This window comes from Rosa chinensis, chromosome 4 (assembly GCF_002994745.2).
Source record: "Rosa chinensis cultivar Old Blush chromosome 4, RchiOBHm-V2, whole genome shotgun sequence".
Classification (NCBI taxonomy): Eukaryota; Viridiplantae; Streptophyta; class Magnoliopsida; order Rosales; family Rosaceae; genus Rosa; species Rosa chinensis.
In genome coordinates this window covers 22813058-22827208 of record NC_037091.1, presented here as the reverse complement: position 1 = coordinate 22827208, position 14151 = coordinate 22813058, and the positions used below count along the sequence as shown (strand labels likewise).

The following is a 14151-nucleotide window of genomic DNA, read 5'->3' as shown; positions in this document are numbered from 1 at the left end:
TTAACCTTGTTTGCTTCCTGTCAACCTTAAGTAATCCTTGTTTGCTTCAATTTAATGTTCGGACCTGATTCGAATGTTTTAAACCTATTTGGTTCAAGATTAGATCCCAATCATGACTTTGATATATGCATCCCAAATCTCTCGTAGCAAGCCAATATTCCCTTCCATTCCAAAATTCAAATTGAGTAGAAAACTTCATAGTATTGAGCCAAGGTAACATGACTTGAATAATCGTCCAAGAATTTGTGCTAAGAGTATAAACCTCTAGCTGCTGTTTCAAGTATCATAGAAAAAGAAATTGCAGAAATTGTTGTAGTATCATAGAAAAAGAATCCAGGTATACTCTAAAGTTCCATGTACATATAGAATATTATATCTGCCTCTCACAATTGTAGGAATTCAACGGAGGAGGTCTTGCAACACTATGTCTGGTTTGTTGTTGTTACTTTCTTAAGGTTTCTGTGTTGTACATATCCAAAATAGCAATTTTCTCAGTCTCATATTGATGTGTTTGACCCAAAGATATGGAGTACATTTTTAGGGTAGATCTATTGGTTTTGGAGGAGGGACTCTGGAAATTAAGACTTATCTTGTTTAGGCTTGTTGTTACTTTTTTTAAAGTTTCTGTGTTATTTCTTTCTTTATTGTACTACAGCTACGCTTTTATCTTGTTCTATCTTTTCTCAGCTAGTTCTAATTTTCATTTTATTTTTCTTTTGTCTTGATTTGTTCCAGGTTTTGTTAATCTCCAGACTTCAACTTAGAACTTGCATTAGTATTACACAAAAAGTGTCCAGGTATGCTCTAAAGTTCCACATACAGTATATTATATCTTTCATTTTTCTTTTTGTCTTTTTTTTTTGGCATGGTTTAAGTATCTAAGACCAGTACTCCAGTAGTGTCAAAATACAGTGGTAATGGACATGTATATAAAAGAAAAATAAGCAAAAACATTCACTACTAGAAATCTGTTCATTTACATCAGTCCAGAACTGATGTAAAACTAAATTTTGACCGATTTCTTTGTGGGTGATGTAAAAAATATAGACATCAGTATAAGCGCGTTTTAAACCGATGTCCCAGACAACAATCAACATCGATTCTTAAAAACAAATCGATGTATAATCATTATAATCATCATAATCTTATATGTTAACTATATTTAATTCTTCATATTTTCACATTTTATGCTTAATAAAGTATATCTCAAACAATACCTAAGTGAACATTTAAATCGATTACAATTTCAGAAATGATGTCTAATACACTCGTAGACATCAGTCTCCAAAAAAATTTGTTTGTTCGTGTCCATTTTTACGTGCATCTTGCCTCCTTATTCTCCTGAGAACGATGTATGTACCTTTAGACAACATCAGTTAATCTATTAAGAATGATGTTTTATGTTACTAGGAACATCGCTTTTCGTTAGTTGAAACGATGTCTAGTAGTTTTGTAGACATCATTTTTGGGTGACATTTCGATATGTTCATAATTATGAGACATCAGTCCACTTTTAGGTACTGATTTGTAATTTCTGAATTGACATCGTTTTCTTTGACATTAGTGTTTTGTTTCCCATTTATATACATAAGTTCATATATATAAGAATGATGTGCAAATAATCATCTACCTGCTGGTGGTTGGAAAAGATCTAGAAATACATTTCTCATCATCCAAAAATTGGGGCTTTCCATTAATTTTCTCATCTTCATTCATGATTCTACATAATTCACAAAATAAAACCCTAAAACCTACAAAGGCTAGCCCATAAACATAATAGCAACAAACTATATCAGTTCTACATATATACACCAAACTTTCCTTCAAAGCAAAAACTAGCTAGCCTTACTCAAAAATTTCTTCGTAGCCACAGCTACACCCAACTCTGTATATAATCAGCTACTTCAATGCGCACCTCGTCAATTTGAGCTTGGCTATATGATTTGCGCGTCTTTATCGCCCACTAGAAATGTATTAAAGAATATATAAGTTACAATAATGCATATGCCACTAAACTATCAAAGGAAAGCTAATCAGCATGACAATATAGCTAATTAGCAAATATACCCCCAGTTCAAAGTTTCAACTTCTCAGCCACAAGCAGATTCCAAATGATTCAAAGGCTCACTAACATTAATAATCAAATTCTCAGCAATCTATATAATTTCCTAACTCTACAAAGCATTACCAGCTATATATTCAATCCAAAATGCATGAACATCACCTACAAATTCTTATTTTCATACTCTTAGATGCAGATAACCATCAATATTTCCAAAGGTAACGAGTATATAGTACCTGTCTCAATCACAAAAGTTGCAAGATCTTCTTTGTCTTTGGATCAATGGCATTGATACTGAAAATATAATAATTAAAAGTATAAGGAAAAGAACCACAACTATAAAGATCTCAATATATAAACAAATTAAGGATCATGACCTACCTATGGATACGAATGATAAACGAAAGCTTAGACTCTGGCTTGACATAGAATCCTCCTTTCAGCCTTGCTTCATGCTTCAACCGGACCAACTCATTGTCCTATATAATGCACACAAGTAGTATGTTAACATGAAGAATAAACATAGAGGGCAAATCAATTCAAAGCAGAGTGAAAATTAATATAATAAATAAAATAGTATTATCATATACTTTAAATCTGTAATGAAACGTACTTACATCTAGAGCCCTTTGAGCTTCTCTCTCTATCCAAATGATGGCATGATCTGAAGTGGCATTAAAGAGAGGAACTGAAATATAAGTTTCTGGATTTAGTCAAGCAGATATTTGCCAACATTTATTTCAAATGAACAACACCTGCAAGGCTTTATCTCAACAATATGATAGAGACGGCCAGGTGCATACAGCCTCCTTGGATTAAGCATCTTCTTATCAGGTATACATGTGTCCCGCATACATCTTAAGCATAGTAGACACGGCAAACTGTAAAATAAATCCAACTTTCATAATACAGTGAAAATCTAGATACGTAATGGCAGAAAAATGATGTTATCACTTAATTAAGTCTTGTTATACTAGTCTGCCCACTCCTAAAAGTAAAGTCTCCATTAACCCCTTTCTCAGATTGAACAGTTTGATGGTGCAGTGACTAGTGATATATATTAGCAACACAAAATGATATTGTAAAGGGCATTTTAATTTCTATCTTGTTCTGCACTCTTGTATTATCTTTACTATCCATCAGCTCAAAGAAACAGTTGAAGACAGAGGATAAGACATAATCATACCAGAAAAATGACTTGAAAATGTCTTCCAAGGGTGTGGCCTTCCGTGGTAAGAAGTCATCCTGGTTCAACATAATGATCACAATCAAATGTATCTGAATACAATCACCAAGCCAGCTGCAAATTAAGGCAGATTAACTTACCCAGGAAAGCATTCAACTCTCAAGCTTTCAACTTTCAGATTAACAGCCAATCTCATTGTAAACATAATCGGTAAATCGGCAATAGCACAATATATATATATATATATATATATATATATCATCAAGACATCAACAATTCAACATTCAACAACTAGAATTCTGGAAAAAGAAATAACTTAAGATTTCAATTTTCACTGAGGTGATTGTCCGGTCGAGATTGACTGAAGCAATGAAGCATCATAGCAGATCAATGGGATCGATTTTCCCGATCTAGTCATCTAGATTCTGCTGGCCGCCTGACAACAAAGAACACCACAATATAATTAAAACTTAATCAGATGATATAGCGAAGAGTTCCCATTTGATACTTAATAATATCATCCTATACATACAACTCTTCTCTTCTCTACTGTCTCTCACAAGAAAAGAAAAGAAAATTATATAAATAAAATAAATAACGGATATGACTCCAATAAACTGAACTATCTGATTTGCTATGAAAATATACAAGCTCTATAAGAGATGTTCCCTAAACCTGTTATTCTGTTTGACTCATAGAAATGTTCGACAATGAAATGATCCTACTGTAAAAATAAACCATATTCTCAGTCTTGTCTCCTTTGTTTAGTCATCTTAATGTAATTGTTCCATCTCTTTTTAAAGTTTCACATTTCTTTTTCAGGATAAATCCCTTTGACTTTATTAACGGAAACTCTTCCTCCAAAGCAGTATCAGTAAAAAAAATAGTTAAGACATGAAGTCTGATGTAATAGAAAGAATAACTAAAACTTTGAAGAGAGAAAATCCTTAAATGAAAGAGTCAAATCATCATCAAAATTTGCATTTGTTTAAGGTCCACAGGATAAAGTGAAAAAGCACTGGCAGCAAGTTAAAAAGAAAATAAGTAACAAGATAACACTAGTTCATCAGAACTAAATATAACGAAACAAATTCAGAATAAGCAGTTGGAACTTACTCGACAAGTTTCTCGCATCCTTTCAATTTGATCCGGAGTTTTGATCTTCAAAATGAATATATCATTAACGATTTTCCAAAATAAGAAAAAAGAACACCTAGAGAGCATAAAAGTCTAACTTGATTGCAGTCATAGAACATCAACCTATACCAAACTGTGAATTTTATGATGTTATCAAGTACATCCTTACCTCAACAACACGCTGCAGGTCACTACTGGGTTCCTCTTTTGGGGTTCCTTGCAATTTTTTAAAGGTCAAAACCATGACGACATATTTGCATCTAGAAGTACCAACACAATGCAACATCTACATCCAATTGTTTACAGCAAAAGATGCAGTGCATCTATGCAAATAAACCATGAGGATTACATAGAAATGATTCCAAAACTTACATCAGCTGCCCAATCAGGTAGATCAATATGAGAAGGTACCACACGCTTACTAGATATAGGATATGGTCTCAATGTCCTGCACAAGATAGATAACAGTTTCAGAAACTCCATAAGCTGAGCAATTCTTGTGATTTATAACAATTTATATGATGTCATAGCCATGATACGTAACTTTTCACACCATAAGACTAAGAATATATGCCAAGAGTTAGACCCGTCCAGCATGATTAACATTAATGAAAAGGCAGGCAAAAACATAGAAACATACCCTGTCCAATCAAAATAAGGAAGTTTTGGAGTTCGACCCTGTCCTTTCTTCATGCAATATTGCCAGCCTTCGTTCTCTGGATTTCCCGCCCCATTGGACTGCTTGGCCTTTAAATGTACCAATTTATGCAAGCTCCACGAAGCCTTAAAACAATCTTGGGTGCTGATAAGAGTCCAAATCTCCATAATCAGTCAAACTTACAATCATTTTCAAACTTCTATCAACATACGGTATGGATTCTAGTCAAATCAAAACCGCTAATGTGTTCTAAATCCTGATCAAGCTAAACCCAAAAAGCTCAACTCACTATAATTTCTACAAGGCACCCTAATAATCCACTATAAACTCAAAGAAGGAAATCATTACAAACCAGAAAGGGCATCTTCACGAGGAAGCTTCAATTCCACACACTTGGGACACCTGCAAATGGAAAATTAAAGCTTAATTCAACAAAAGTTCCAATCTTTCAAGCCATGAACATTCAAGAATTCTCAGAATCAAGTATTTCTGATTCAGTAGCATCAAGATTATAGCTTTATTAATAAAAAAATCATAAAGATTAGCGAAATTGAAAAAAAATAAAAATTGAGAGTGAGAAATTGACATACTGAAGATTGGCGGGTTTGCTGCAATGAGCACACGACAAGGTGGCGACGTCGGCCATGATGGCATTCAGTAGCCTCAGGCGAGCTGTGAGACAAGAGGAGGAGGGGCTAGGGTTTGAGTTGAGAGGGAAATCAGTTGAGAGGGAAAGTAGCTCCAATCTGGGCCAGACCAACATATTCAGATTATCAGGATACATTCATACATACAATTTCATTACTCTAAGGAATTCAATTTCAATTTCAAATGGGTGATTCATGATTCAATCAGATTAAGAAGAAGAAGATAAGAAGAGAAGAAGAAGAGGAAGAGGAGTAGAAGAAGACGGAGAGGGAGACTGGGAGAGAGAGATACCTAGAGCTCGGAGACGGAGACTCGGAGACGGGACATCAGAGAGGCGGAGACGGAGAGTCAGAAACGGCAGAGACGGAGACACGGAGTCACTGAGAGAGTCAGAAACGGCGCAGTTAAGTGCAACTGGGTTGCTGTGTTCGGGTTTAGGGCTCCAACCCCGAATTCGGTGGGGCTTGAGAGGAAAGAACCATTCCTCTTTAATTTCTTCAACTCTGCAATTCTCAGATCGAGGCCGGGCTCGGGATTCAGAGCTGTTACTTCAATTTTAGATCAAGATTGGGATCTCGGCGCTTCAGATTCATCCTGAGAATGGAGGAGGGAGGATTGTGATGGTGAGGAGGAGGAAGAGGAGCTCGAGTTTAGAGGAGCTCGAGTCTGGGTTGAGAATGGAGGTCGACACTGAGCTTAGGGTTTGTTTTTCAGTTTTGGGGTCGGGCGCAATTTTTTTTCTAAGTGTGAAAGTTTTGAGTTTTAGTCCCCGCTTCTTCATTTTACTTAAAATACTTAGCGCTTTTTGCAAACATAGGTTCCCGCAAATTTTCAAACTAAATTTTTAACATCAGTTATTTTAAGAACTGATGTTAATGACATACATTTAAATCGGTATTTTCGTAAAACGATGTTAGATTACTTTTTTATATCGTGGGCAAGTATGACCGATTTAAAACATGCGATGTAAATGAACAGATTTCTAGTAGTGATTATATGATTTGGAAATGTAAAGTGTTTCTTATTGAATTGCATATTTATTAGTTGGATAATGATTATTTTGCTAACATGTATTCAGACTTTAAACTCTTGAGGAGCTTGGACTTGTCAAGGCTTCGGCATTACTAAAGTGGAGACTATATTCCTACATACACTTGTCTGTATTTGTGACTTAAGATAAGCAACCTTGTCGTTCTTATTTTTCATTTGAGTTGGTACTTTCAGTCTTACTTGTCAATTTATGTTACTGCAATTTTCAAGTCCTAGTATGATATGTTGCTTTTTCTTTCTCTTCTCTTTGGGTCTAGTTGTATGTTCAGATTACTTGACATTTGTAGCTCAAATATTTTATGGACATCATTTTAATATTCTTATTTTGTAACTACTGATCTCAATAAATTGTTTGCTGAACTAATTTGAGCATGTGATCTTTTAGGTGAATGATAACTCTCCTGCGTTCATCTCTGATAATGCTTTTCAAGCTTCTATTAGAACCGAAGACTACTAGTCTCTTAATTGAAGAACTAGATGAACTGTAATTAATAGTGCTAGTGCCTTTCAGACCATATAGAAAGCTTATGTGCAAAAAATTGTGTCGAATAGTTTTATTACTTGGTTTTTGATACATTCTTGTAACTTACCATGCCGCTAGTACGTATGTTTAAGCCCTCTAATTTTTTGCATTCCAAATATTTATTTTGATGAGATAGCTAGAAGTTCCTGTCTCTGTGCAGATAGATATCTTGGCAAATGAGGTTGAGGTCAAGGTCATGAAGAGCAGAGTCATTCATTATTTGGGCGATGGTGATAGGCGCAGGGATAAGGATGAGGTTGAGGTTGTGATCGAAGAGCAGAATCATTCACTGTTTGGGGGATGATGATATGCACCGGGATACGGATGAGGAAGAACATGAAGATGAGAATGCAGATAATATGTATTAGGAGCTACTGTTTCTAGGCCACATATGCTAGTATCATTTTAGTCCTTAGTTAGAGAACTTGTTTATGTTGTCGATTTAGTACATTGAAGTTGGATTGGAGGCAAATTTGTTATCTTTTATTGGAGTAGTGAATGTTTCAATTTGGCTACTGCTTATTTCAATCTTGTTTATTATATCAAGTAAACTGATATAAATAATCAGTAATATTATCTATTAATTAAAAAATAATAATGTAATCAGTTTCTTTTTGTATGGTAAGAAAATGGGCGACAAAATCTGTTTATCACCCTTAATCAAGTTACCCCGATTTAGAGTTTCTCGGGCAATCGTGAAAGATTTTAGGAGACAAAATGCAGGTGTATAGGGGACTAAATGAATTTTGTCACCATTATGAATGGGTGACAAACTTTACCGTTTGTCACTAATGAGAATCTGTCACGCTGTTTTAGAGACAAAATTAGTGACAAAATCATTTCATCACCCATACCAGTTAGTGACAAAATTGTACTAATTGGCGACAAAACAGTTCTGTCTCTAAAAGGGCTTTTCTTGTAGTGGAGGAATTCAATACGCAAGTAATGAGAAACTAATAAACTAAAAGTAGCTGAAAATTATATCGTTGCACAGAACAGCTAGCTAGCCAAACCAAAAAGAGTAAAGATGTGCAAATCCAGTTCTTGTAGCTAGCATAACTACCTGGTGCAAATCCAACCTCAAGATTTCACATCCGAGCCGGTAGTTGTGTTGCCAAACCCGAAAGAAGACCCTCCTCCTCCTCCAGACTTGACATATCCACATCGCTGCCACGAGTCGCGCCTCTGGAAGATAAAGAAGAAAAACTAGTAGTGAAGTAACCTTGAGACAAAACCAATCCTTATGATGAGGAGAATGTGATGGTGAAGAGAAAAACCAGAAGGGAATATTGGTGAAGTAATGAGTCAGGGAGGGAACAAAACCCCAACGGATTGGACATTACTGGAATTGAAGTTCGAATTAGTCGGCTTCTGGCTCCGAGGATGACTAAGAGAGATTGAAAATTTTAGGGTTTGGGAATTCTGATTTGGGGGTTTTGGGGCTTCTTCGATTAGATTTTTGTAAATTCAAAGACAAGAGAAACTAAGGATGGAGAGAATTGCAACGGAGAAGTGATAGCGGAGCGATGTTCAGGCAGCCATGGATCTGACACAGTAGAATTTCAACTATGGACCAAGAAGAAAGAAGGAAGAAGGACACTGGAAGAGAAAGGTAAATAGAGAACCCCAATCCTCAATTCGAAAAAAAAAAAAAAAAAAAAAAAAAACAACTTGATTAACCATGTTCTCTTTTGATTTTACGATAATAGAGGTCAATAGTAGTAATTAAAGTTGTAATTTTGATAATGCTTCGATATTCCAACCCTGTGTCATAATTAAAATTGACGATAGACGAATTATTGTAAAAAGTGGTAGTCAAGTTGTAATTAGTGTTAATATTTCAGTATAACAAGTTTGAGAACCGTTTTACCAATAAAACAACGAATTGTGGTACAAAGTGGTAATTTAGTTATAATAAGTGTTAATACTTCATTATTACAAGTTTTCAGAACCACTTTACTAATAAAACAACGAATGTGTTGCTACAATAGTAAAACTTCATATATTTAAGTAAATTTGCAGTGAGTCCTTTATGGTGTAATAAGATTGTTTATCTTGTAACTATTGTTCTTTATGAGTTATTTACTTATTTGACGATGTTTTTTTCCTGATTTTACGATAATTGAGGTTCAAAGTAGTAACTAAGGTTGTATTTATGGTAATTCTTTAATATTACAAGTTTGAGAACCATTTGACCGATGAGACAACGAATTGTTGTAGAACTAGTAATCAAGCTCTTATTTGTGGTAATTTTTTATATTACAAGTCTGAGATCCATTTTACTAATGTGACAACGAATTGCTGTTAAAGTGATAAAATTTTATGTATACGTTGTAAATGAGATGCGAGTCTTTACTTGTGTATTAAAGTTCTATATTTTGTAATTTAATATTTTTCTTGTGTAAATCTCATCATCCATGAGATAATTACTCGTTTGACAATGCATTTTACTATAAATTACAACAATTGAGGTATAACGTTGTAATTATGGTTGTTTTTATGATAATTACTTGAAATGTAATTCTATTTACAAAAAAAAAGGATCAGTTTACCATTACTACAACAAATGTTTTGTTTATGTGGTAAATAATCATATTAGACCTAAAACTTTTCAAGTCCTTATTCTTGTAATCCAGTTGTTCTTTTTATAACTAGAGTCCTTTCTTTTGTAAATTATATCATCAATGAGACATTTTACAACAAACAACCACATTGGACGTATTTAGTGATAATTATAGTTGTAATCAAAGTAATTACTACATTTACGATCTTCATTACAAGTTTTTGAACGATTTACATATAAAACAATAAATGAGTATACTTAGTATGGTAATTTTTTTTTTTTAAAGTACACATGTCAAATTATAAGTGGATAACCTGTTGACCTATACAGCATGTTTCACCAACTAATTTAATTTAATATATATTTATTAAAAAGTTGATGTATGACAAACATCAACACACCTTAGACTTCCCCATATTCATGATATCAAATTTCAGAAATCAACACCTACAGGTTATGGAATCCACTTGAGGAATTGTGTTGTTTTCTAAGTTTTGAAATTCAAAACTATACAGTTTGGACCAATTTGTAAATGCCTACAGTTTTTAGATTTCATGACTGCATATGCTTACTGATAATTACATATCTTGTTGGTAGCATATATGGAGAGCAGTTGTTATTTTGTAGTTCTGAAGTGGTGTATTCTATTTATAATGCATTCTTTCCTTAACTCAATGTAGTATATTGTTTTTTGACCATGCTTTGAAATAGGATCAGACAAATATTACAATCCATTTGTGCACACTAAAGTTATTATTTTTCCTACTTTTTGTTTTTGTTTTTGTTTTTTTTTTAAAGAGGATCAAATGATTTCATTCCTACCCCCATGGTGACTCGAACCCATGACTTCGTCATTAGATAGTGGGTGCTCTAACCACTGAGCTAACACCACTTCGTCATTAGGTTATTATTTTTCCTACTTGTAATGCTTAGAATTTATGTAGATGACAGTGATGGTTCAAATGGGAGAATGTAAGAAATAATTATGTACTCATCACTATCATGAAGGAAATCTGCATTGATTGTTTGCTTTACTTGAAGGTTAAGTAATGGGATTGTGATATGAGTCGAATCTTATAATCTATTGTGTAATCTGGAGCAATAGATATTTGAGAATCCTATTGCTACTTGTTTTAGGTAAGCTACTTGTTTTAGGTAAGTAGCATCAGATATGTTTAAGGAATTAAAGGCAGAATATCTATGTAGGTTATGTTTAATAGATTCTCTTTATGGGAGGGGTCTACATACAACTCCTATATAAAAAATGGGGTTATTATCACAAATGGTACCTGAACTATACATCAATCTTATCGATGGTACCTGAACTTTAATTTTGATCACAACCAGTACCCGAACTTTTCGATTTCAATTTAAATGGTACCTAGAGCCACCTCCGGTCACTATTCCGACTAAAAACGGCATGGGAGGCCATCATAGTGATGATTTTTAATGATTTCGAGGGTTGCAATCATATATAGTGATGATTTTTTGGTAATAGACTTGCCTTGAACTTGTTTTTTTATTTTTTGTTTTCTTAGATTTGGCTTTTTTGGCCTGAATAGTGACCAAAGGTGGCCTTAGGTACCATTCAAAATGAAATCGAAAAGTTCAGGTACTGGTTGTGATCAAAATTGAAGTTCAAGTACCATCGATAAAATAGAGGATAAGTTCAGGTACCATTTGTGATAATAACCTTAAAAAATGCCTCGGTCCCTGCTTCCACCATCACTGAGTATACAGAACTTTGACCCATAGAGAGGAACTTGCTCTTGGTGAAAGGCATAAGACCTTAGCCATCAACGACTTGATCAACAAGAATACTCAAGGTTAGTACTATATATTCAGTTCACATAAGCATGTTTTGTAGCTATAAACTTTGTGATTGTGATACTTGTCTGTTTGCATTAATGTTACACAAACGCCCATCCCTAATAATGGGATTGGTCCTCCATCATTATGAGACTTACTTGAACTACTAGACAATAAGATTTGAGTGATTGTAGTGGAAAGCTCAACTTCAGAGTTGAGTTTGGACTGGTGTGTAATCATGACTACTAATAATGAAATTTCATTCAATAAAGAAATCTAGCAAAATCGAAACTCAGCAAGACTCAAATATTCCTCATTAGTAGGCCTGGCATTTAAACCCGTAACCCGCAAACCCGCACGCTAAAAACCCGTACAAACCCGCCCGTTTATTAATCCGGGCTAAAAAAAGCCCGCACGCAAAAAACCCGTAAATTAACGGGTTTTGCGGGTTAAACCCGTTGGAACCCGTAAACCCGTTAACGCAAATTAATGAGTCATTACAGATATACAAGCCAAATAGGAGCTAAATCCACCATATATACAAAACCAATGAAGATGGCCAACGAACCCGCGACACGATTGTGTTCACAAAATATATATAAGGGAGGAACGTGCATTTAAGAAATGCAATACAAAATTTTCTAAATTGATTTAGAAATGGTCAAAGTGAAAAAGACTATACAAAGTCAAGAACAAAGAAATCAAAGAATAACTGAATATGTTTTAAATTCTACCCAAGCTAACACAATTACTTTGATGACTAATATCACATCCGCGGCAACTGAGCTAGAAATTTGTAAATAGGAAGCACATGCAACTCCTTAACTAGCATGGTATATGTGTCATATTGCTCCAAAAACACCGACTCTGAGAGTTAATTTGGAATGAGTTAAATTGAGAAGTTTCGTAACCTGTTTTAACTTTGAATATTCAGTAAATACAAAACACTAAAAATGAAAATCAAGCACTGTGATTGTTTTCTTTGGCAGAACCAGTTACTACTCGTACCAATCGCACAGTACCTTGACAATGCCTTGAGCTTCTTCCAGATGACACATATCATGTTCTAGAGTCCCCCATGGTGGCCACAATCTTCCTAATAAAACAACACAACGTTCACGGGTGCAACATACCCATATTCACGAGACTGCCTTCTTTAATCATACACACACATTATATAAATGCCAACTGCGCTTGCAAAGAAAACCAGAATATAATAACTACCAAGCCAACAATGTACTAGCTTCTTCAAAAGATTCCAATCATCTCTACCCAAACTCCTCCACCAACTACCAAATATATAGGCTCTGTGGTGTTCCACACTCGTTGTAGCTTGTGGCTCTTCGTGACCCTCATATCGTCTCGTCCATCCATATATCTGAACAACAGTCCTCGTTATAAGCACTGTCACAGATTAAACGACCTAGCTAGCTAGTAACTAGCACAGAAAATGAAATCACTTTTGCCCTTAATTCTCTTTGCTCTCTGCACTTCTCAGGCATATTCTCTAACACCTGAAGCACATCCGCAAAAGCCCAACAACGAGACCATTCTGAGGATCTCCAAGCAACTATGCTGGGGCTGCATTGGAGAGTCACTCCAGTTCTTGTTCCAACACAACATGGTTAGGGCAGCAAAGTGGGAGATGCCACTCATGTGGGACTTCCAGCTCGAGAGGTACGCACGGTGGTGGGCCGGCATCCGAAAAGCCGACTGCAAGCTGCAGCATTCATTCCCGGAAGACGGGTTCAAGCTGGGAGAGAACATATACTGGGGCAGCGGCTCGACGTGGACTCCGATCGACGCAGTGAATACCTGGGCCGCTGAGGAGAAGTACTACACTTACGCAACGAACACCTGTGAGGCGGGTCAAATGTGCGGGCACTATACTCAGATTGTGTGGAAAAGTACGAGGAGAGTCGGGTGTGCTAGGGTGGTGTGTGATGATGGAGATGTGTTTATGACTTGTAATTATGATCCGCCTGGTAATTATATTGGTGAGAAGCCCTATTAAGTTAAATATGCAGGTGGTTTTCATCGTAGTTATATGGGGGTTTGGACATAAATCACATAATATATAGTCCTTCTGTGTGCATCTGTCTGTCAATATGTGTATGGTCAACTGCTCATGATGAAGAATCAAAAATAGGAAATTCCATTGCAAGAATGTATGATCCGTAATGCTACTGCTACCAAATATCGTATGTTGGTTTTAGTGTCATCTTCCCATGTCCTTTGTCTTGCACTGAAACTTTTCAGAAAGAATCATAAACAACATGTACAATTCAACAACTTGTACAATTATAGATTTTATTTTATTTATTATTATTATTATTTTTTAGGCCAAACCCTTTGGGGACGACCAAACACCCACAAGTACTCGAATATAATTGGGTGCAAGTATAGGTGACAAAAACAGAGGTAATTAAAAAAGGGCTAACCAGGCTACTTTCCGCGGGTTGGCTGCACAAGATTTGTTTCCGGGTTTTTATTTTGGGTCTTTAACTAAAATCAC

The 14151-nt window shown here is 35.3% G+C and overlaps 2 protein-coding genes and 1 long non-coding RNA gene across 3 annotated transcripts; 2 read left to right on the top strand and 1 right to left on the bottom strand.

The window, feature by feature from the left end:
- Positions 1-301: 301 nt before the first annotated feature.
- LOC112200005 lies at positions 302-7533 on the top strand. The gene is made up of 3 exons (XR_005810174.1): positions 302-337; positions 736-797; positions 7425-7533. It is a non-coding gene; the product is annotated as an uncharacterized LOC112200005 (long non-coding RNA).
- Positions 4674-5225, bottom strand: LOC112200004 (methionine aminopeptidase 1A). Its single transcript, XM_024341000.2, has 2 exons — positions 5026-5225; positions 4674-4833 (listed from the first exon to the last, which is right to left on the bottom strand). The coding sequence occupies exons 1-2, from the start codon at positions 5208-5210 to the stop codon at positions 4731-4733; spliced, it is 288 nt and encodes a 95-aa protein (XP_024196768.2). The 5' UTR covers positions 5211-5225; the 3' UTR covers positions 4674-4730.
- Positions 7534-12855: 5322 nt separating the features above from the next.
- Positions 12856-13837, top strand: LOC112198318 (pathogenesis-related protein PR-1). The gene has a single exon (XM_024339421.2). It carries the CDS (start codon positions 13087-13089, stop codon positions 13648-13650), a length of 564 nt encoding a protein of 187 aa, XP_024195189.1. The 5' UTR covers positions 12856-13086; the 3' UTR covers positions 13651-13837.
- The last annotated feature ends 314 nt before the right edge of the window (positions 13838-14151 follow it).

Coding starts and splice junctions, on each gene's coding strand:
- LOC112200004 (XM_024341000.2), bottom strand. CDS start 5,210: ATGGAGATTTGGACTCTTATCAGCACCCAAGATTGTTTTAAGGCTTCG. Junction 4,834..5,025: donor CCTTATTTTGATTGGACAGG/GTATGTTTCTAT, acceptor TATCTTGTGCAG/GACATTGAGACCATATCCTA.
- LOC112198318 (XM_024339421.2), top strand. CDS start 13,087: ATGAAATCACTTTTGCCCTTAATTCTCTTTGCTCTCTGCACTTCTCAG.